The sequence below is a fragment of the Crinia signifera genome, chromosome 7 (genome assembly GCF_055691185.1).
Source record: "Crinia signifera chromosome 7, ASM5569118v1, whole genome shotgun sequence".
NCBI lineage: Eukaryota > Metazoa > Chordata > Amphibia > Anura > Myobatrachidae > Crinia > Crinia signifera.
This window is the reverse complement of record NC_139223.1, coordinates 60779610-60801599: the sequence shown is the minus strand read 5'-3', so window position 1 is coordinate 60801599 and position 21990 is coordinate 60779610. Positions and strand designations below refer to the sequence as shown.

The 21990-nt window shown below is 46.3% G+C and overlaps 1 protein-coding gene across 4 annotated transcripts in view; it reads left to right on the top strand.

Moving 5' to 3' along the window:
* The window catches only part of LOC146020224 (radial spoke head 10 homolog B-like), a 50193-nt gene that overhangs the window by 27805 nt on the left and 398 nt on the right, over nt 1–21990 (top strand). For 2 of the 4 annotated variants that reach the window (XM_083153183.1, XM_083153184.1), the window contains exons 11-18: nt 2471–2660; nt 7479–7590; nt 8891–8970; nt 9069–9217; nt 11129–11236; nt 14546–14713; nt 14967–15060; nt 21701–21884. In XM_083153183.1, the coding sequence (XP_083009309.1) occupies nt 2471–2660; nt 7479–7590; nt 8891–8970; nt 9069–9217; nt 11129–11236; nt 14546–14713; nt 14967–15060; nt 21701–21884 (1085 nt within the window). Of the gene's footprint in view, nt 1–2470; nt 2661–7478; nt 7591–8890; nt 8971–9068; nt 9218–11128; nt 11237–14545; nt 14714–14966; nt 15061–21700; nt 21885–21990 lie in introns of those variants that run through there. The other 2 variants (XR_014450745.1, XM_083153185.1) reach the window with 2 other exon arrangements.

Here is a 21990-nt window from a genome sequence, read left to right as displayed (position 1 = left end):
GCATTTCACAAGAATGTTCATTCTAGCACCCGCCATCTTTGAAAACCCATCCAGTTCCTCTTCCCTGCCTGGGGTGTCGCTGTCTGCTGTAGTGCTCCTAGCACAGTGTGGTATGTATATCAGCAGTGATATGCAAACCAGGCCTGTGCTAGAAACACCACAGAAGACAGCGACAACCCAGGCAGGAAACAGGAACTGTATGGGTTTTCAAAGATAGCGGGTGCTAGAATGAACACTACTGTGTACACCAGAGGTGGGGAACCTATGCGGCCCCCGTATCCGGTCTGAGTGGCCCTCCCACCCGCCTGGCAGCTTTGTTGGGAGTCAAGTACAGGGGAATTCTCGCGAAAGGTCGGTAGTTCTCGCGATATTCCTCTTAATTAACAGCAGCCGGAGACTGTCAGTCCTAGTCAGCGGCAGCCGCCGGAGCGTGGGACGGCTGCAGCAGGACAATTTGTGAGATAAATTTTTACATATGGCCCCCGAAGGATTTTTTCCCCATACAAACGGCCCTTGGCACAAAAAAGGTTCCCCACCCTGGTGTACATGCTTAGTTAAAACGGCTAGCAAGATGTACAACATACAATGTAAGGCGCTTGACCCCCTATCTCTGGTCCCCTGCAGCAATTAGTTAAAATGGCTATAGGGTTGCTCAGAATTTTGATGGTGCAACCGTTGTGTGATCGATGGTGCATGTACGCAAGCAGCATATTAGAGATGCCACCATTAGCATGTTTTCATGGCCCATTTTTTTATTTTGCAATATTAGTTCTCAGTTAGTAGATATGTACGGGGATTTGCTCTTGGAAGTTTTCTATGAAACAAGAAACAAATGTTATACCATACTGGATATTTAAGTCCGTTAACAGTCCACAAGATCATTTCCAGGTCATAATAGTCTATGGTGTTGGTTGGCGCACCTTTGCAGTAGTAGCATCCTGGTTCCTAAAGTTAAACAATTGTGACAATAATCACTCAAAAGCGCTGGCAACAAATGCACTCCACTGTAATGTTCAAAAATTATACTTCAATGTATAGTAACACAGTCACTTTAAATGATCGGGCAGTGCTGCAGCCCCTACTAAGGGGGTGTGTACCTCTGGGATACAAAAAATGGAAATGTTACAGTCTAAGTGGCAATCAACCACAAAGTCTGCTAAGGGGCGCAACTGTGCTCAATCATGCAAATACCAATACAACTATGTAAGTTCATATAGACTTTTTTATTATTATTAAAACATGACACAGTGCAAAACGCGTTTCTCCGCCTATGTAGAACACATCAGCAGCTTCCTCAACTGAGGAAGCCGCTGATGTGTTCTACATAGGCGGAGAAACGCGTTTTGGACTGTGTCATATATCTAGAATACTGCTGCTAGAAAACTGCTTGCTAAAGTTCCTATTGTGGCTTGCTGGAGTCCTATTGGTGCAGGAGTACCTCCTACAATTCCATTGTCCGGAGCGCAACTCTGGTAAAGTTAGGGAAACTGCAAACCTGATGTGTATCACTCCATACAGGATTACAAATTAATGCCAAGGACTATCCACCAAGAGCGGGACTGGTAAATATAAGGTGGCATTCACCTCATTGTATCTGCATACTTATGCCCAAAAGGGATAAAGAGCCATTTCTAGCCTCATAGCCTCAGCCATTTAATCAATGACTTTTAAGTGTTACATGTTGTGAGTCTTGTTTGTCCTATGTGTGTATTTCTTGTAAAGTGCACTTTCATGAAATTTGTATATTTTGCCTATAATGTTTTAATAATAATAAAAAAGTCTATATGAACTTACATAGTTGTATTGGTATTTGCATGATTGAGCACAGCTGCGCCCCTTAGCAGACTTTGTGGTTGATTGCCACTTAGACTGTAACATTTCCATTTTTTGGTTCCTAAAGTGTTCCACCAAACATGGCAGATTACTTACCTCCCAACATTATAAATAAATTAAGCGGGCCGTCCGATAAGGGGACATGGCCTCTGCAAAAGAAGGCATGGCCTCATGGGAATGCTGCGGCTGCGAACCATCACTATGGGGGCATGCCCAGCACTCTGTGAGGTGCTGGTATGCCCCTAGTCCCCCTGTCTCCTGTGAATAGACATAGCACGCATGTGCACAGAATCTATTCACTGCTGCTCTGAGCAAAGCGAGCAGCAAGTGACAAGGGGACTCCCAACACCACCACCTCTGAACACTGGTGCCTATGGGTGGGACAGTCCAAAATAAATTTGACTGTCCTGCAAAAATCAGGACAGTTAGGAGGTATAAGATTGGCAGGGCCCTTGTATTTGCATATTTAACTGTTTGCTTTGTTGGACAGAAAGGGCAACAGATCAATGTAAATTTGCAGTTAAGATTGAAGAATAAACTGTCTGTAAATTGGGAAAAACTGGAACACTGTGCACTACAGTGCCTTCGTAATAGGTAAGAGATAATTAAGGATTCCTCCATTCTTCCCGATATCTAGGTAGAATATGGTGTCCTGCGGAACCTCACAATGCTACGGAGGACATACAAGTTCTACAGCCGCCTAGGGAATGAGAATTGCTTTGATAACACCTTTCTGATGACAAAGCTACAATTCTGGAGGTTTCTAAAAGACTGCAAGTTCCATCACTACAAACTCACACTTTCTGAAATGGATCGCTTCCTGGCTGGTGAGTAAGGAATCCATTTTGTATGTTTGCTTTCTCTGTAGTCTAATAAGTAAAAATGCCCTTCCCTTTGGTATAGTGGCTCATTAATCACTACTATTTATAATAAGAGGGATATTTATTAAGTATTGGCCATGTCTAGTTCACAAAAACTAAATTATGACTACAGTAGTTGCTATATTTAACCACTTTTATATTCCTTATTACAGTTTTATACTATAAAATACATATTTGCCCACATCTTACGGATGATTTTAGTGCAAAATGATTTTTTATTGTTATCATAGAAAAACATGCACAAATAGTATAATGAACACTAGGTGTGTACTAATACAATGCATTAAATGGAATATATATATATATATATATATATATTTGGGATTTGGTAGTGCGGCACTCCCCGCATATTAACCAGACATGAGACCGGTTTAAAGCAACGTTTCAATGTCTTTATTTGGACATTGAAACGTTGCTTTAAACCGGTCTCATGTCTGGTTAATATGCGGGGAGTGCCGCACCACCAAATCCCGATTGTCTAAATCTTATAGTGTGGGCACCCAGCTGATTTCTGACAGCGTATGTGCAGTGTGATGTGCCGGTCTATTGCACTTCATATATATATATATATATATATATATATATATATATATATATATATATATATCGATGTGTGTATGTTCCCTATGGACTCCAAAACGGCCTCACCGATTTTGACGAAATTTTCAGGCAATCTTGAGATTAGCCCAGCAATCACACCACAAATAAGATTTAGTTCCCGCCAGGGACGTGCGGGGTAAATGGCTGAGGAGTCCCTGGCAAGTACCAGAGTCAAATTTGCACGCAATTTATGAGCCATGGGGTACATGTGGGCATTATACACAAGTGTAGAAGTATATACTGCTGGTGATTCGCTGAGTTTTAAAAATGTGCAGAACAGGTAGCCAGGTGAGGCACTGCCTCACCTGCCATATAATTTTTACTCCAGAGTTTTGAGTGTAAAAATTATCAGAATAATAAAAATAAGATTTTTTTTACATATATATTCTTTGTATTTTTTACATACTTTATGAACTCAAAACTCCAGCATATACGTTAGTATGACAGAATAGGCTGTGCCTCACCTGCCTCACCCCACTGCACGCCACTGGTTCCCGTCGAACTTCTGTCAAATGCAACTGAATATTCAAGCCATTGTCGAGAACGTATTCCCAAATCTAACAACAAAAATCCGGATTGGCTGTGCGAACGTGCAATTTTGGCACCAAAAATTGATGATGTCAACAAGCTTAATGAGCAAATTCAATTGAAACGGCAAAACAGTCAAATACAAATCGACACAGTAATCGACGAAGAACAAGCCGTCAATTATCCGATTGAATTTTTGAATTCATTGGAACCACCTGGAATGCCACCGCATTGAAGGTTGGATCATCGGTGATGCTTATTCGCAACTTAAACGCACCAAAGTTGTGCAAAGGAACCAGATTGACCATCGGCACTGTACCTAAAGATATCTGCTAAAACATTGTCACATGAAGTCATCTGGCTGAAGATAGTTAGTGCTTCCCGTGCGAAGCTGGGGCGGGTCACTAGTAAATGTATAAAAACCAAGATTAAAGTTAGACAGAAGAGAAAGAAAGGAGGGAGAGAGGGAAAGAAAGAAAAGGGGAGAAGAAAAAGACAGAGACATGGGGTGAGGGATGGGGATGGTGGGGAGTAGCTCCGATTCCTATGCGGGATTGTCAGAACCTAGTTAGCCTGGTAGAGAAGAGAGGGTAGTATAACCCAGTCAGACTTAAGATAGGCCAAATTGGGCATATTTTAAACTGCTTCCAAACCAAAGGGAGCCGGGTCAAAAGGATCCCTGTTCCTTAAGTGGATTGAGGGGGGATGCAACAATGTCCTTATAAGTTTTCGAGTTTTTGAAATCTGTCCATCTGAACCACGTGTCCCTGAAAGTAACATAGGTATCTTCCGCAGAGAATGCAATGTCTTCCATGTCCCTATAAAAATCAACTTTCATGAGCCATTCTCTAATTGTTGGAGGGGAGGAGGATCGCCAGTGAATCGGAATGACTGATTTAGCCGCATTGTTCACGTGACAAATTACTGATGATTTTAAACAATCTATAATAATCATGAGATCTCAGATGGGGTGGACACATTGGGTGAAATTTAATAGGATGAGAGAATCAGAAAGTGAGAGATCAAACTGGTTTTGCAGTGTAAAGGATTGCCGCTTTAAACAAATCTGGAGATTTTTTACCAAATCTCTCACTTTCTGAATCTCTCATCCTATTAAATTCCCCCCTAAATGTATCCATTAATGGTCTTCTATAACCACACCAAAATGTAACATCTCACAGACGTCATTGAAGTTGGAGTAGTATGCCACCTGACCCAGATTTGTTATCACAAGTCCATTGTAATCAGCGGGTGTAGAATGAGGGGGACTAGAACCTCACTCTGGAAAGCTTAAGAGAATGGCACTTGGCGCACCCACAAAACAATGGTGATATGAGGCTGGGTAGATTGATCAACAAGCTATATTTGATAGGTAGTGATGCTGTAGGATTTGCTCCATGCTAGTGTTTCCACTTGCTTATTACTAGAGACAGGATTATATGCAACATAAAAAGCTCGAAATATGCATGCAAAATACTTAAAATATGCATGAAAAGCGTCAAAATATGCTAAATACAAAATAAAGTGAAATTTTATAGTTTTTTATTTAAATCAGCATACAATTAGTAAGTAGTAAATGACCCCCAGCAGTATACCCCACATAATGCCCCCAGCAGTATACCCCACATAATGCCCCCAGCAGTATACCCCACATAATGCCCCCAGCAGTATACCCCACATAATGCCCCCAGCAGTATACCCCACATAATGCCCCCAGCAGTATAACACACATAATGCCCCCAGCAGTATACCCCACATAATGCCCCCAGCAGTATAACACACATAATGCCCCCAGCAGTATAACACACATAATGCCCCCAGCAGTATACCCCACATAATGCCCCCAGCAGTATAACACACATAATGCCCCCAGCAGTATAACACACATAATGCCCCCAGCAGTATAACACAGATAATGCCCCCAGCAGTATAACACACATAATGCCCCCAGCAGTATAACACACATAATGCCCCCAGCAGTATAACACACATAATGCCCCCAGCAGTATAACACAGATAATGCCCCCAGCAGTATAACACAGATAATGCCCCCAGCAGTATAACACAGATAATGCCCCCAGCAGTATAACACAGATAATGCCCCCAGCAGTATAACACACATAATGCCCCCAGCAGTATAACACACATAATGCCCCCAGCAGTATAACACAGATAATGCCCCCAGCAGTATAACACAGATAATGCCCCCAGCAGTATAACACAGATAATGCCCCCAGCAGTATAACACAGATAATGCCCCCAGCAGTATAACACAGATAATGCCCCCAGCAGAAGTGCACATAATGCCCCCAGCAGAAGTGCACATAATGCCCCCAGCAAAACCGCACATACTGGGCGGTATTCAATGAGAATACCTGCGAGGTGCAGCGAATCCTTTTTAGGATTCGCTGCACATTCGCCACGTTCCGGAGCCGGCGGGCTCCGGTATTCAACGTGTCAGGGGCTCGCTGCCCCTGACTGTCGAATATGAGCTCCTGCGGCGAATGCCGCAGGGAGCCTGAGGACGGTGGCAGGCAGAGAGATGGAAGTCTCTCTGCCTGCCCCAGAACGTTTGTAGGGGGGAGGTGGGCTCCCCGGGTGCCAGGCAGCACAGGCTGCCCCCCCGGGGGTGCCAGCAGGGGACCGTATATTCACTTTGCCCGATCGTAACGATCGGGTGCAGTGAATATATGAATATGTAATGAGCGGATCGGCTCCGGCACCCCCTGCGGGCTGCAGTGTAAAAAAAATAAAAAATAAAAATATTTTTTTTTAAATTAAATATATATTCATGTGCTTACAGCACATGAATAAAAATAGCATGCCCCTCCTCAGAATAAAATTCCTGATTTTTTTACACCAAATGTAAAAAACAAAACACTTTATTTTAAAAGTTCACATTCCACTTCTCCATAAAAAGATAGCGATTGCTACTCGGTGAATCATGGCGAAAAAAACCTTCAAATGTATTCGCCATGTGGTCATTGAATAGGGTGATTCACCGTTTTAGTCAAAAATTCGCCAAACAGCACAAATTCGCCATAAAAACATGGCGAATCAGGCTCATTGAATACCGCCCATACTGTAATGCCCCAGCAGAAACTGTGCTGTAAGTTACACTTACCGTTGCCATCCGTTGATTGAGGTCAGTCTTCTGTCCAGAAGCACCACTGTTCGGGGCCTCCAGCACCCGTGTGGTGCGCAGTGATTCCCTGCGTGTCAGCAGAGGTGGACAGCCTGTCAGCGCGGCGGGCAGCCTGTCAGCGCGGCGGGTGTGGGATGTAGCTGTAAGAGCCTACAGTACACACTGCGGCGTATCAGCTCTTCCACCCACATCCCACCCCCCGCCGCGCTGACAGGCCGCTCAATCCATTCCTCTGATGGGCGATTCTGTCAGCCTATCAGCGGCGTTTCCTCACATAAAGAAAAAAAAAGTCAGGAAGTGAGGGTGAACGCTCCGCGCCGACCGTGCTATGCCAAATATGCACCATCAGGACATTTAGGTCAGATATGCAATTTCTGCTGAAAATCGGGCAAATATGCAAATGCATATAATCCGGTCTCTACTTATTACTCTATTTGCATTGTAGCGTGTACAGCACTGTTGTTTATATATACATATTATTATGTTTTCAGCAGATAATGCCGATCCAGAGGAAGTACACTCTCCATTTGCTACAATGTTGATTCGAACATTTTTGACACATATCATCTATTTGGCTTATCATATCACTCAAACACAGAATCCGTAAGTTCATTCTTTTTCTGCCATACAAACACAGGTACACCACCAATTATCTGACACCTGATGGTGCGGCACCTTTTTTAATCTGGACACATCAGGTCCCAGGAGGAAGTTGGGCTGCAGCAGTTCTCAGATAAGCTGCAGGAGGGGTCCGATAGTCTGCAGGAGAGTTCAGTTAGTCCATGGGATAGAGTTAGGTTGCAGGCAGGGGTAGTAAGGCTGCAGGACTTTTTGGAATTGCTGGGGGGAGTTATGCTGCAGGAGGGCTCAGGTAGGCTGCAGGAGGGCTTGATTAGGCTGTGGAAGATTATTTGGGGGTAGGAGGGAATTGGGAAAGCTGTTTTACCACCAATAATAAGGCAAAATGGAATCATTATGGTACAGATGGAGCGCCTATCTTCTTGGCCGGGGATCGCCAAAATGTCTCCACTGGCGATCTCCGGGAGAGAGGCGCTCCATCTGACTGGGATGCGTGTGCATCTCCCAGTTTCAGGACGGCACCCCTGCGGGTCCCTGCCCGTCTCCACTTCAGGGAGATGGGCAGGGATAGGGGGGACGGGGGGCGGTGAGGAGCACCGGCGGGAGAGGTGGCGGGGACCCATCGCCAGCTCCATAGCCACAGGGCATGCGAGCGTCTCATGCACGTTCGCCCCCTGGCGGGAGCTGGCGGCTGAAGGGGGCTGGCGCAGGGGCGTAACTATGAATTGGGCGCCCCCCCGCCATTAATGGGGGGGCGCCCCCCCCCCCCTCCGCAGCACCCCCCATAACCTACCCGCAGCCTTACCTGTCTTGCTGCCGCTGGTCCCGGCTCCCTTGCTGGCTTCATTCTTCTGCTATGGAGACGGACCAACACAAAATGTCCGCCCCCATACAGCAGGCAGTTTCAGAGAACTGTCTGCTATAGGGGCGGACATTTTATTGTGGTCCGTCTCACTAGCAGAAGAACTGAAGACAGGTAAGGCTACGGGCGGCGGATTTGCGGGCGATGGGCGGGCGGGCGGCAAGCGGTGGATGGGCGGACGGGCGGACGGGAGGGTGCTAACTATAGCAACGCAGCCCCCCGGCGCCCCCACATGCACAGCGCCCCCCCGCGACCGCGGGGGCTGCGGTGCTATAGTTACGCCACTGGGCTGACGATAGTTTTGCCAGCCCCTGCCTGAATGAGCTGGGCTCCATCTGTAGTGTTGCAATACTTTTTTAATGTTGATAAACAATGACATCAGTATTCTCTATAGTAAGACTTTACGAAAGTTATTCCTATTTTTTATATACTTTACATTTTACTGAACGCAATATTTTACAGTGGGAAGAAGTTTTCCATTGTTGACTGCTTTTCCAACATGATGGCACAGAATATTTCCCCCCATGCAAGTCACATCAAAGGTCTGTCTGTAGTCCCTGTCCATGTTCTTTTTTTTTTTCAATTATATTACAACTATAAATATTCCACCTGGTTCTATTTTGCTTCTTTTTGCTTATAGGGTTTTTATTCGGTGATGCACACAAGACTGAACATGCGATGTCCTACATTGATAAGTCCTGGGATATCTACAAAGTCTACTGCCGGAAAAACACTTCCCCTCCTTATGAGCCTACCATGACGATGAGGAATTTTATCTGGATGATGAAAGTGATTATAAAATATATATTTTTTTAAATAATTGTAAAGCTACACTTAAAAAATACCAACCAATCAGAAATGAGCTTTTATTTCTTTTGTGCTAATCAGGTGCCTGGTTACTATGGTTTTAGGGCCTGGTTCTGATCTGCTCGCTAAGCTACAAGCTTACAGTTTGGGTGCCGCCCCGCTGAATCTCCCCCGCCACCGTATAACTTCACAACCATCTAAGTGCCCGCAGCAGTATAAATAATTCAATGGTCAGCGCCCATCAAATTATTTCGGTACTTGTTTCCTAGCACGGCCACAACGATCATAATCGCGGGCATCGGGGGTAAAATCAGGGCCATCGCGGGCATCGCATGCACTAAAAAATCGGGTGCGATGGGCCAGACGCGATGCCCGTGATTTCCCCATAGAGAACAATGTTAAATGCCTCAATTTACCCGCGATGACCCCGATTTCCCATAGGAAACAATGTGAAATGGATCAATTTACCCAAATTATCATAGGGAACAATGGTAAATGGGCCAAAAACACCCCAGAACATTAAAATGTCCCCCCAAAAGTACTAGACGCCACCCCGCGATCAACGTGAACCCGAAGCGTGGCGAGCGCAGCGAGCCCGCTAGGGGCGGCGGTACACGTCCTCCGACCTTTTCATACCCCCACTATCCACGTCGGCGTGGAGTTGAGAATAGAATAGTGTGGCGAGCGCAGCGAGCCACCGAGCCCGAAGCGTGGCGAGTGCAGCGAGCCCCGCGAGGGGACGCGGATACCTTTACAGTTATACGCGTCCCCTCACGGGCTTCCCAGGTGTCCATGGCGACGCGGACACCTGTGAAGCCCGCGAAGGGACGCGTTTACCTGTGAAGGTATTCGCGTCCCCTCGCGGGGCTCGCTGCGCTCGCCACGCTTCGGGTTTGGTGGCTCGCTGCGCTCGCCACACTATTCTATTCTCAACTCCACGCCGACGTGGATAGTGGGGGTATGAAAAGGTCGGAGGACGCGTACCGCCGCCCCTCGCGGGCTCGCTGCGCTCGCCACGCTTCGGGTTCACGTTGATCGCGGGGTGGCGTAAACTACTTTTGGGGGGACATTTCACTGGTCAGGGTTTTTTTGGGGGGTTTCTGGCCCATTTACCATTCTTCCCTATGATGATTTGGGTAAATTGACCCATTTAACATTGTTTCCTATGGGAAATCGCGGGCATCGCGGGTAAAGTTACCCATTTAACATTGTTCCCTATGGGGAAATCGCGGCCATCGCGCGTGGACCATTTAAGCATTTTTAGCCGCACACGACGCGACCGACCCGATTTTCACTGTTTTCAATGGAAAAATCGGGGGCATCGCGTCGGTCGCGTCGCAGGCCACTAAAAATTACCCCCGATGGCCGCGATTGTGGCCGTGCTAGGAAACAAGTACCATTATTTCTTCTGGATACTTATATTTGCGGGCTCCGGGACAAAGAGAGGGCGGGCGGCTGACGTAATGTGACGTCAGCCGCCCGCCTCCGACACCACGTTCACATTGAAATGAGAACGCCCAGCGTTTGCATGGGGATGCTTATGAGATGCTGGGCTTTCCCATGTTGGAGTGCCACCAGTGAAGTTCCCTGCTAATTGAATACCTCTGTTGTGGCAATTACCCCGTGTACTATAAGTAGAAAATAAAACATTTCTAATGACTGCTAAAGGTTATATAGTGATAAATACCTGTCATTGTTTCCTGTGCCACAAGGTTATATAGTGATAAATACCTGTCATTGTTTCCTGTGCCACAATTTCAGTACTATCCCTCAATGTATCACTATGGTAAGCATAACTTTGGTCAACAAGTCGTGCGTTATTTCCATAGTAGTCTGCGAGCAGTGTGATAAGAGCATTATCATCATTCTTAATTATTTGTGTTTTATGCATAGGATTTAAAAATCATAAGTAATGAGTTCAATGTCACGAAGATTGTGGATATTTTAGCGGATGATGACCCATATGTACGGGATGGCAATGAAATCAATCTAGAGCTGGAGGTGAGTAACCATTTGTACAATATTACATATGTATTCCATGACATGAGGACTTTTCTCTTCACCCCAATTTAAATCTTATGATCGGTTCCATCCAGTGAGGAGGATTGCAATCCGGGTCAGGGAATGGATTTAGGGGTCAGGCCACCCCTAGGCACAACTTTATTGGCCACTCCCAAAATTAATCTCCAATCACCACATCACATAACTGATAGCTCCACCCTCTTTATGTCAGGGTGTTAAACATTGGTTTCAGACAGCTGAGGTACAGTAGCCACAGCCTACCACACCTTTTGCACTGCAATTTATCACAATGGGGAAAAAAGAAGTCACTGGCTTCCACTGGACCACATCAGGTCTGCAGCCAGGTCAGCCTGGCACTGACCAAAGATTTTAGCTGCCCCCCACACCCCAACTATGTATAAATAACACTTTTAAAAAGTTGTAAACACTTGTAAAATTGTTTATAAAAAATATATACGTAATAAAAGTGAAGCAAAGAAATACACGGGATGCAGTTAATATCCCGGCGGTCGGGATCCCGGCGTTCAGAATCCCGACGCCGGGAATCCCGACCGCCGAAATGCCGACACATTCTCCCTCCTGGGGTGTCCACGACACCCCTGGAGGGAGAATAAATTAGTGTGCCGAGCGTAGCGAGGCACCGGGCCCGCTGCGTGGCGAGCGCAGCGAGCCCGCAAGGGGGGGGCGATCCACGTCCCGCCCTTGTCGGCATTTCGGCTGTCGGGATTCCGGCGTCGGGATTCTGAACGCCGGGATCCCGACCGCCGGGATTCAATACTGAATCCGAAATACACAGAGCATGTATTATCTAAATAGGATATATACACATACAAAACAGAACCTAGAATGACAGTTTATAGTATGAGCTAATACAGAAACCTTAATACATGATATACAGTGCTTTCAGTCAGCTAAAAATATCCATTTATTACAGGTGTGTCCGGTGTAATTACCAATATAAAAGTCAATAACCCTTATAAATTTATCAATTCCCAAATGGAATTTTCTGGTAGTACCCCATACAGCCTAGCACGATAGTGCCCCATATGCCCCTACCATAGTAGTGCCCTATACTGTATGCCGACACCAGAGAAGTGCCCATGTATGTCCCACCTCAGTAGTACCCTGTATCAACACAGTAGAGTCCCATATGCCCTGCCAAACATTAGGAACATAAAAGTTTAATATACTTATGTGTATGGATTAGAGATGTGCAGACTCGGATTCCAGAGATCCGAGCTCCCACGGATGTCATCATTCCGAGCCCGGTTCCGAGCAGCGCTTGGAGATTCCCGCCTGACTCGGGTCCGTCCGCATGGTCAGAACGTCATCTCCCGGCGCCGGATTTCGTGAGGCTTTAAATAGCAGCTGCTGCGCCCGCCATCTTCACTCCAGTCTAGTAGTGGGTTGGGAGAGGGTTTGTTGGTGCTGCTGCTGCTGGGGCTTAAACTTCAGCTTGAGCTTGACCTTGAACGCAATATTTTTTATTCGCTGGGGCTGTCTCTCAGTGCTGCTGTGTAGTCTAACTGTGTACTTGTAGTACTACTGTCTCCTCTGTGCGGTCTACCTCTGGTGTGCTGTAATTATTTTATTCGCTCAGTGCTGCTGTGTACTCTGTTCTCCTCTCTGCTTATGGTTGGCTCTCCCTAGCAAGGAGGACAGTCTAACTCTGTGCTGGGACCTACCTCTGGTGCTGTGCTTTAATATTATATATTATTAATTATATTATATATATAGTCCACTGGTGCTGCCTGCACTAAATCTGCCAGTATTATTTAGTTACTCAGTCCACTGTTGCCACTGGCAGTGCTACTGCCTAAGTGTACCTACCTAGTACATACTAGGCTGCTATAAATAATTTAATTAAAAAATAATACTTGTGCTGCGTGGGACTGTAAAAAATAATTCCATGCTGCTGGTGCACTGACGAGTGCCACTGCCAAGCAGTACCTAATAATAAAATTAATTATTATAAATTCTGCTGGTGCATATACTAGTATTGCTGACGTATCTACCTGTCTTGTGCCTAGTACTGCCTTATCTACCTGTCTGGTGCCTAGTACTGCCTTATCTACCTGTCTGGTGCCTAGTACGGCCGTATCTACCGCTGCAGTGCCACTCTTACATGAGCCATGTGTTTGTGCCGCACTCTTGTGTGGCTTACCATAGTTATCCAGCTACCTCGGTGCAACCTTTTGCCCTAAAAACAATATTGTGAGGTGTTCAGAATAGACTGGAAATGAGTGGAAATGAATGTTATTGAGGTTAATATAGCGTAGAAGCAAAATAAACCCAAAATTCTGCGATTTTAGCAGTTTTTATGCTTTTTTAACAAAAAAAAATCAGAACCCGAAACCCAAAAAATCCAAACTCAAAACATTTAGGAGGTGTTTTGGCAAAACCCATTAGAACCCAAAACCTCAAGGTAATCAGAACCCAAAACCCAAAAAGTGGCCGGTGCACAGTATTGATGCACAATACTGGTGTTATACTTGTACAGTAAGTTAGGGTAACTTGGTGCGGAGTGGACATGAGGTAATATTTCTCTCACAGACTCAATATGCAGCTTGCAAGTGGCGATTTAAAAGAAGAGGGCTATGGAGGTTTGCACACTGTAGGTTTCCCCACCAACCACATGGTCAAGAAAAGTAGTGAGGACTACAATGTACTATCCATCACCACAGGGAGCTCAGCAGCTGTTGTCCAGGAGTGCGCCACCCAAATCACACAGTTGGCTTTGGTACCTGTGGGAGCGGTTCTGGGATCCCAGTGGGAGCACACTTGCAACAAATGCCTGGGTCACCTATGTCCATGGCCATCCTTGCCAGCAGCCTAGTGGGGTTCAGATGCAACTACTGTACATATTCTAGCAGCCAGCTCCCGTCCCACCAGCCTTCCAGCATCCCAGCAACCCCATCCCCAGTGAAAATCACTGGTAGCTGCGGAGACAACCATATGAGTATCTTTTTATTTTTCATTTGTTATTGGATCCCACTGTTATCGGCAGAGCATATATTGGGTGTGAGCTCCATTTTTTTTACCTCGCTAAACCTTGTGCCCAAATGAATACTTCCCATGCATTTGTTTCATACATACACAGTTCAAACATTTATTTATTTTATATGAAAAACATTTCAAAGCACAATCTTTAATTTTACAGAGTATATTTGTAAAGGTGGCCATACATTTCTGCAATGTATCACAGCTGTGTATGGCCATCCGATCCCCTGCAATACTTTTCTGTTATATCAATTCAAACATGCCATATTGTTTCTTGTATTTCTCCAGCTGACGTTTCTGGAGTTCTTTGAAGCACTCTTTGGCTGCGCTACTGTATATGTCACAGATGATCTATTAAAGGAGACAACAAATGGCCTTCAAGGAGAGCAGAGTGAAAGCCTAGCCATGGATTCCCCAGCCGATCCCGCTGAGCATCACCCAACTTCTTCCCAATCGGTTAGACCATTAATTGTGTATTGCGAGCCTTGCCGGCCATTTAGTGCTTTATTGTTTCTATTACTAGCCTTTGTTTTAAGGTTACACATTTAGGAAACTGAATATATACAGTATAGTATTTAAAGTATACTTGTTACTTTTTGATTTTTGTTCACAATAGAAAGTGAACTTAGTTTATATATATATATATATATATATATATATATATATATATATAGATTTATTTATTTATTTATATTTATTTTACTATTAGCACAGGGCTGAATATGAAACAGAAGCACAGGTTCTAATAAGTACCCTGGAGGCAAATGGAAAATGCAGCCCACCTGTCCCATTACATACCCCAAGTAAGTAGTGTTTTATCATTCATATTCATAAAGTGCAAGGGAGGACATTGGGCTGTATTTAATGCGGCCGTTTAACACCCGCGCCGGCCCCTCACCGTATTCCACATTCCGGGGTAATTCCCCCCAACGGCGAGGTTCAGGCTAATGCAGGGAGCCCACTGCATTTAGCTGCAAGCCTTTCTGCTTTGGCAGCCGCACACGCTGTTTCTACGTCCCTATAAAAACCCAGCGAGGTGGAAACGGCGTGTGCAGGGGGGTCAGTTGAATAGTGACTGCTCGCAAAAATCATTGAATACTGCCCATTGTATGTGTCGACTTTTAGACATTCTAATGTCAACATTCTAAGCAGCGGCGTAACTATAGCACCGCAGCCCCCGCCACCGCGGGGGGGCGCTGTGCATGTGGGGGCACCGGGGGCTGCGGTGCTATAGCTACACCCCCCCCCCCCAATCCCCCGCAGACTTACCTATCTCGCTGGTCCCGGCGGCTCCGTTCTTCCGCTGAGGACCACCACAAAATGGCCGCCCCCATATAGCACACAGTTCTCTGAAACTGTCTGCTGTATAGGGGCTGGCAATTATGTGGTGGTCCTCAGCAGAAGAGGAACGGAGCCGCCTGGACCAGCGCGATAGGTAAGGCTGCAGGGGATTGGGGGGGGGGGGGGGGTTTTCATGGGCGGCGGGGCGGCGGGGGATTGGGGGTGCTTGGCGGGGGGGGGGGGGGGGCGGCCAAAACTTAGTTACACCACTGATTCTAAGGGGCCGATTCAGCCCCATATTTTGGCCCTGTCCCCGATGGTTGGGGTTTGCGCATGGATCGAACGCGTTTCACACTCGCCGGGCCGTTCGCTCCAGAAGTGACGGGCAGGGGGCGGTAGCAGGGGAACAAACAGCCTTTTATGGGCATGCCCATAAAAACACTGGGCGTATCCCTGCAGGCGCATGCGTGTCTATGCTTGCTTGGGGTGGCGGCTGACATCACATGACCTCAGCACCCTCCCCGAACTCGGCGATCTGCAGCCGTAATAAAAGACTGTCTAGACTGATGAATGTGCTCGCTGTACGGATGGATGTGTACCGCTACACATCTATTTGCATCTGAGCGAATACAGTATGTCCAACACCCATCGTAACAGGATCACCATGAAATGGTTCTGACACTGGTCACAGGTCATCACAGGCTCAGATTTATAATGCAAATTAGGAATAAGTGTGACTGCACTGTTTGAGCCGCTCCAATTCATTTGGGTAAAATAGAAATATGTATAGGAGCGCTTGTTAAAAGTAGGTGGTGTGTAAGTTGTACCAAATAATGTGGTTGGTGAAACAAGGACCTGTAAAAATAAAATACAGCGCTTTTAAGATAAAGTACAGCTTAGGGGAGTTGTTGCTGGGATTTGCGGGTTTTAAGTCCATGGATACTGCAGAGGGTCCGGTATACTACCTGTCCCTATCATACCTTGTATTCCTCTCTTGCAGTGACGAGCGTCAGTGAGTAGCAGCGCTAATTTCTTTCTCTGGCGCTGTGCTGGTGTCTCCCCCCAATCTCTCAGCGTTTCTCAGTCTCGTGCAGCCCAATGCATTTCAGGCCAAAGGCTCTTTGTCAGGCTCAGTGTTGCCAGAGACTTACTCAGTGGTGGGAAAGAAAAAACATATCGGGCCTGGAGCTGACGTCTCTCACCCTCCCATAAAGTGCTCAGACGCACCTAGGGTTTTCATAGGGGGTTACTCCGTGAGGAGTATGGTGTGTATCCCCACAACCTTATAGATTAATTAATCGCTGATTTTTACAGGATAGAGAGACCCCAGAAAAAATATTAATATATGTTGGGGGTGCTGTTCCCTACAGCATGGTACATTTTACAAAAAAAGGAGGGAAAGGACTGTTTAGGGGAACACACTAGGGTTTCATTTTAAAATGTAACTTTTATTAGTATCGATTTTAATATTCCCTATATCAAAATTGGGGAATTCACGTAAACAGCAAAAAGATTTTGTCGGGGTTAATGACATACAGTATAGTGTGTTTAAAGAAAGAAGAATATGTGTGTTTAAAATTACACAAATGTCTGTTTGAGAGAAATGTCTATTTGGTATAGCCAAGAAGAAGAATTTTATTGACCACCAATCATGATCTGTGGTTATGACTCTGATATAATTTTGGTGGCTGAATTAAATGCCTAATCCTTACAAATATCAGCAACAAAAGGGTGTATCGTGTCCTTATTATAGGACCATATGCTTGTTGTCACAATGTTTCAGTTTATAGTATAATACTAGTAAACATTTGACACTAAGCACAATAATTGTAAAGTGTTACAATGTATTACAATTCATTCTAGATGTATCACAACTTTACTAGCACAAATAGTGATCTTTTGGCGCCCTCCTCTGGTCATCCCATATACATGGATAAAATGCGCAGAGGTACAAAATAATGATCTCTTGGTGCCCTCCTCTGATCACTGCATACACATTATTTCAGTGATTCAATGTGCTGTATTGTAACTATTGATATGATGCAACACTTTACATAAGAATTTTAGCTTGGTGGCGCCCATCACGGTCATCGCGGGCATTGAATGCACTAAAAAATCGGGTGCGACGCGACCGACGCGATGCCCGCGATTTCCCATAGGGACCAATGTTAAATTTCTCAATTGACCCGATTTTTCTGTTCAATGCCTCAATTGACACGATTTTTCCATAGGAATCAATGTTAAATGGCCCACAGAGGCCAAATAGCCACCCTGAAGAGTGAAATGGCCCCCACAATTGTTAACGCCACCCCACGATCAACGTCAACCCGAAGCGTGGCGAGCGCAGCGAGCCCGCGAGGGGCGGCGGTACGCGTCCTACGACCTTTTCATACCCCCACTATCCACGTCGGCGTGGAGTTGAGAATAGAAAGTGTGGCGAGCGCAGCGAGCCACCGAGCCCGAAGCGTGGCGAGCGGACGAGGATACCTGTGAAGCCCGCGAAGGGACGCGTTTACCTGTGAAGGTATCCGCGGGGCTCGCTGCGCTCGCCTCGCTGCGCTCGCCACACTATTCTTTTCTCAAATCCACGCCGACGTGGATAGTGGGGGTATGAAAAGGTCGTACCGCCCCTCGCGGGCTCGCTGCGCTCGCCACGCTTCGGGTTGACGTTGATCGTGGGGTGGCGTTAACAATTGTGGGGGCCATTTCACACTTCAGGGTGCCTATTTGGCATCTGTGGGCCATTTAACATTGTTTCCTATGGAAAAATCGTGTCAATTGAGGCATTGAACAGTAAAATCGGGTCAATTGAGAAATTTAACATTGATCCCTATGGGAAATCGCGGTCATCGCGTCGGTCGCGTCGCACCCGATTTTTAGTGCATTCAATGCCCGCGATTTTTTTACCTGCGATGCCCAGGATCAAAATCGTGGGCGCCGTGCTAGGTAAAGAGTACCCCTTCTTTTTAGATATTATTGTTAGGTATTGCTGATCAGGTCATCTTTCTAACTTCATAAAATTAAGGGTAATAGACATCTTTCAAAACAGAACATGTGCCAACGCAGCGTTTTGCTGTTCACCAGCTTTTTCAAGGGTTTTCCCAGAGGCACCCAGGATTTTCCTGGGTACGGCTGCATTTTTCTTAGCATTCTCATTAAATGATCGATTTCTTGCCCCAGGCGCCTACTTCCTGTCAATCACCTTGTGAATGGTGTGCGAATAAAGAAAGTAGCAGGAATTCATCGCAGGATGGCCTCACGCATGGTTACGACGGCCCAAACACATGCCCAGACTATCGATAATCGATAAGCAAATTCGCAGACTGATTTACCCTTCGTGTTCCGCTCCATGCAAGCATGGAGATGCTGGAATCGCAAAGCCACCAGTGGTCACCTCGGTCCATTATTATACATTAATTGCGTGCGAGATTAGATTTACGAATGCATTAGCGTACCTAATTATTTCTAAAAGTACGGAATCATTGTGTTCCTCACTATCGAAAATCGGGACTGGATGAAAGGGAATTTAGCCTAACAGTACAGTGGAAACATCACTACTGTATCTATAGTAAATGGCTAATGCTGCTCCTCACCACTATGGGGAAATTGAAGTGTTTGCACACTGACATCCACTAGAGGTGCCTAATGGAGCAGGTCAAGTGTTGATCCGTTAAGACACGCACAGCGCCGGTGCTGACATTTCTGTTATATTGGTTGGTCTGTAATTGTGACTGGCTGGTAACTAATCATGAATGTTGGTGTTGTAATGGTTAGCATTACTGCCTCACAGTGCTGAGGTCATGGGTTCGATTCCCACCATGGCCCTAACTGTGCAGAGTTTGTATATTCTCCCCGTGCTTGCGTGGGTTTCCTCAGGGTACTCTGGTTTCCTCCCACAATCCAAAAATATACTGGTAGGTTATTTGGCTCCTAACAAAATTAACCCTAGAATGTCTGTGTGTGCGTGTACATGTGGTAGGGAATATAGATTGTAAGCTCCACTGGGGCAGGGACTGATGTGAATGTTCAAATATTCTCTGTAAAGTGCTGCAGAATATGTGTGCGCTATATAAGAAACTGTTAATAAATAAAAAAATAAATAGTTGTGTATCTAACATGACCCACTTTCATCACTAGATGGCGCTGTAACCTCACCAGTGGTTTCCTTCATGGTGACAAAATTGAAAATAGAACAGTGCTTCATCTGTAGTAATCCGGTCAGCTAGAGAAATCCCGGGGCCATGTAGTTTAGCTTGATGTTTACACACCTTGTGCTTGCATTTAGCAGGCAGTGTAAGCGCCAAGTTCCTGGCACATGAGTTTGCCAAAATTTGCATACATTAAAGTAAAGATAAAATAGTCAAAATCATATTAATGCAGCTATCACAGGGTTGCCGACCCTCCCAGAATTACCGGGAGTATCCCGAAAACCGGGTCCCCCTCCCAGCCCCCCGGAAGGGTGGGCAACCCTCCCAGAATCAGGGGGACTCCCACTGAGCCCCCCGGTCGCTGCATTTAAATGCCGCAATACGTGGGTCTCAGAGGAGGGGGCGGAGCTAAAATGACACAATGTCATTTTAGCCCCACCCCCTCCATGGAGATCAGTGATTTAGACCGTTTCCCATAATGGGGTGGGGCTTAATAACGTCACAGTCAAGCCCCACCCCCCGAACGGGTAATGAAAGTCTCCTCTCCGGGCTTCTCCCGGAGAGGAGAATTTGACAGTCCGCAACCCTGAGCTATCATATAAGCATTATAGTTAACAAGAAATGTAACAGGAAAAATAAATCTGAGATCACTGCACTATGGGGCATACTTGCCTACTTTTTATAACTCCTCTCCGGGGGGTGTGACGAGGCTACGTATAGGGGGCGGGATGAGGCTGACATGACCAAACCAAGCTGCATTAATTCATGGGTCTGCGGATTAGGGAGGGGCTAAAATGATGTGAAATGATGCAATTCGCATCATTTTAGCCCCTCCTCCCGGACCCACAAAATGTGAGATTTTATACAGCGGGAAAAGGGGGCGGGTCTGCCGAGTCCCCAAGCAGTGGCGTAACTATAGCACCGCAGCCCCCCCGGTCGCGGGGGGGCGCTGTGCATATGGGGGCGCCGGGGGGGGGCTGCGGTGCTATAGTAATCCCCCCGCCCCCCATCCCCCGCATGCTTACCTGTCCGCGCGTCCTAGCTCCCCTCCTGGCTTCATTCAATGCTATGGAGACGGACCACGATAAAATGGCCGCCCCATAAAGTAGACTGTTCTCTGAAACTGTCTGCGGTATGGGGGCAGCCATTTTATCGCGGTCCGTCTGCATAGAATTTATTGAAGCCAGGAGGAGAGCTGGGACGCGCGGACAGGTAAGCATGCGGCAATGGGGGGAGGGGGCACGGGGGGGGCGGGCACGGGGGGCAGGCCGGACGGATGGGCGGGGAGGGGGGGCGCCCCCCCATTAACGGCGGGGGGGGGGGGCGCCCCAAACAAAGCTACGCCGCTGTCCCCAAGTTAACATGTGAGGGGATGTTTAATGAAGGCACATCCCCTCACATGCCTCCGCTGCAGGAGAAATCATTCGGTTGTCGCCGATCATCGAATGATTACTCCTGGCTTCCCAAATAAAAGTCAGTGGAAAAAGACTTTTATTTGCGAGCGCCGGGACAAAGACAGGGCTGGTGGCTAATGTCCTGTGACATCAGCCGCCCACCCTGGCACACATCATCCCGCCTACGTACCCATGGGAACGCCCAGCGTTTTCAGGGGGGTGCCTATGAAACACTGGGGGTTCCCATGTCCGACCCCTGTCGCCAACTCTGAACAGACCAGAATTAGGTCCTTAATGCAGAGCAAGGCCATGCACCCTCTCACAAGGCTTTCACGTGTGCACACACACAATGATACCATCGCCACAAGTTGTGCCACCTCTCAGTTTGAATTAGGACCTGCTAATGATTGCTGTAGATTCTCACACACACACACACACACACACACACCCATAGAAGTTACATAAAGAGCCCGATAGTGCCGCAATAACACAGATATCCTGACACCTGACACAATGGAATTCATTCTTTGTTAGTTATTTTCATATTTATTGATCATTTCTATGAAAATATATTTTCACTGTAATACTGCTATTTAACTTAATTGCTTTATTGGTTGCAGAGAAAGTACCGAAGGAAGTCACAACAGCAGACAAATGGTTCAATCAGATCAATATATTTTTTGTTCAAAAATTTTTCCCGGCCTATGAGAAAGTAGAACAGCTGAAGGCTGAAATTCCTCAGAACAGAATGCGACAGGCTGAGCAGGCCCGGCTACAGCAGATCAAGCAGGAGGAGGAAGCAAGGTAACTCCTTCTAACTGTGAATGGCTGCTTTACATGTCAAAATGGCTGCTTTATATATCTTAGTTTCCCTTATTAACAAACTTAATTCTCACAATTTTGTGTCACT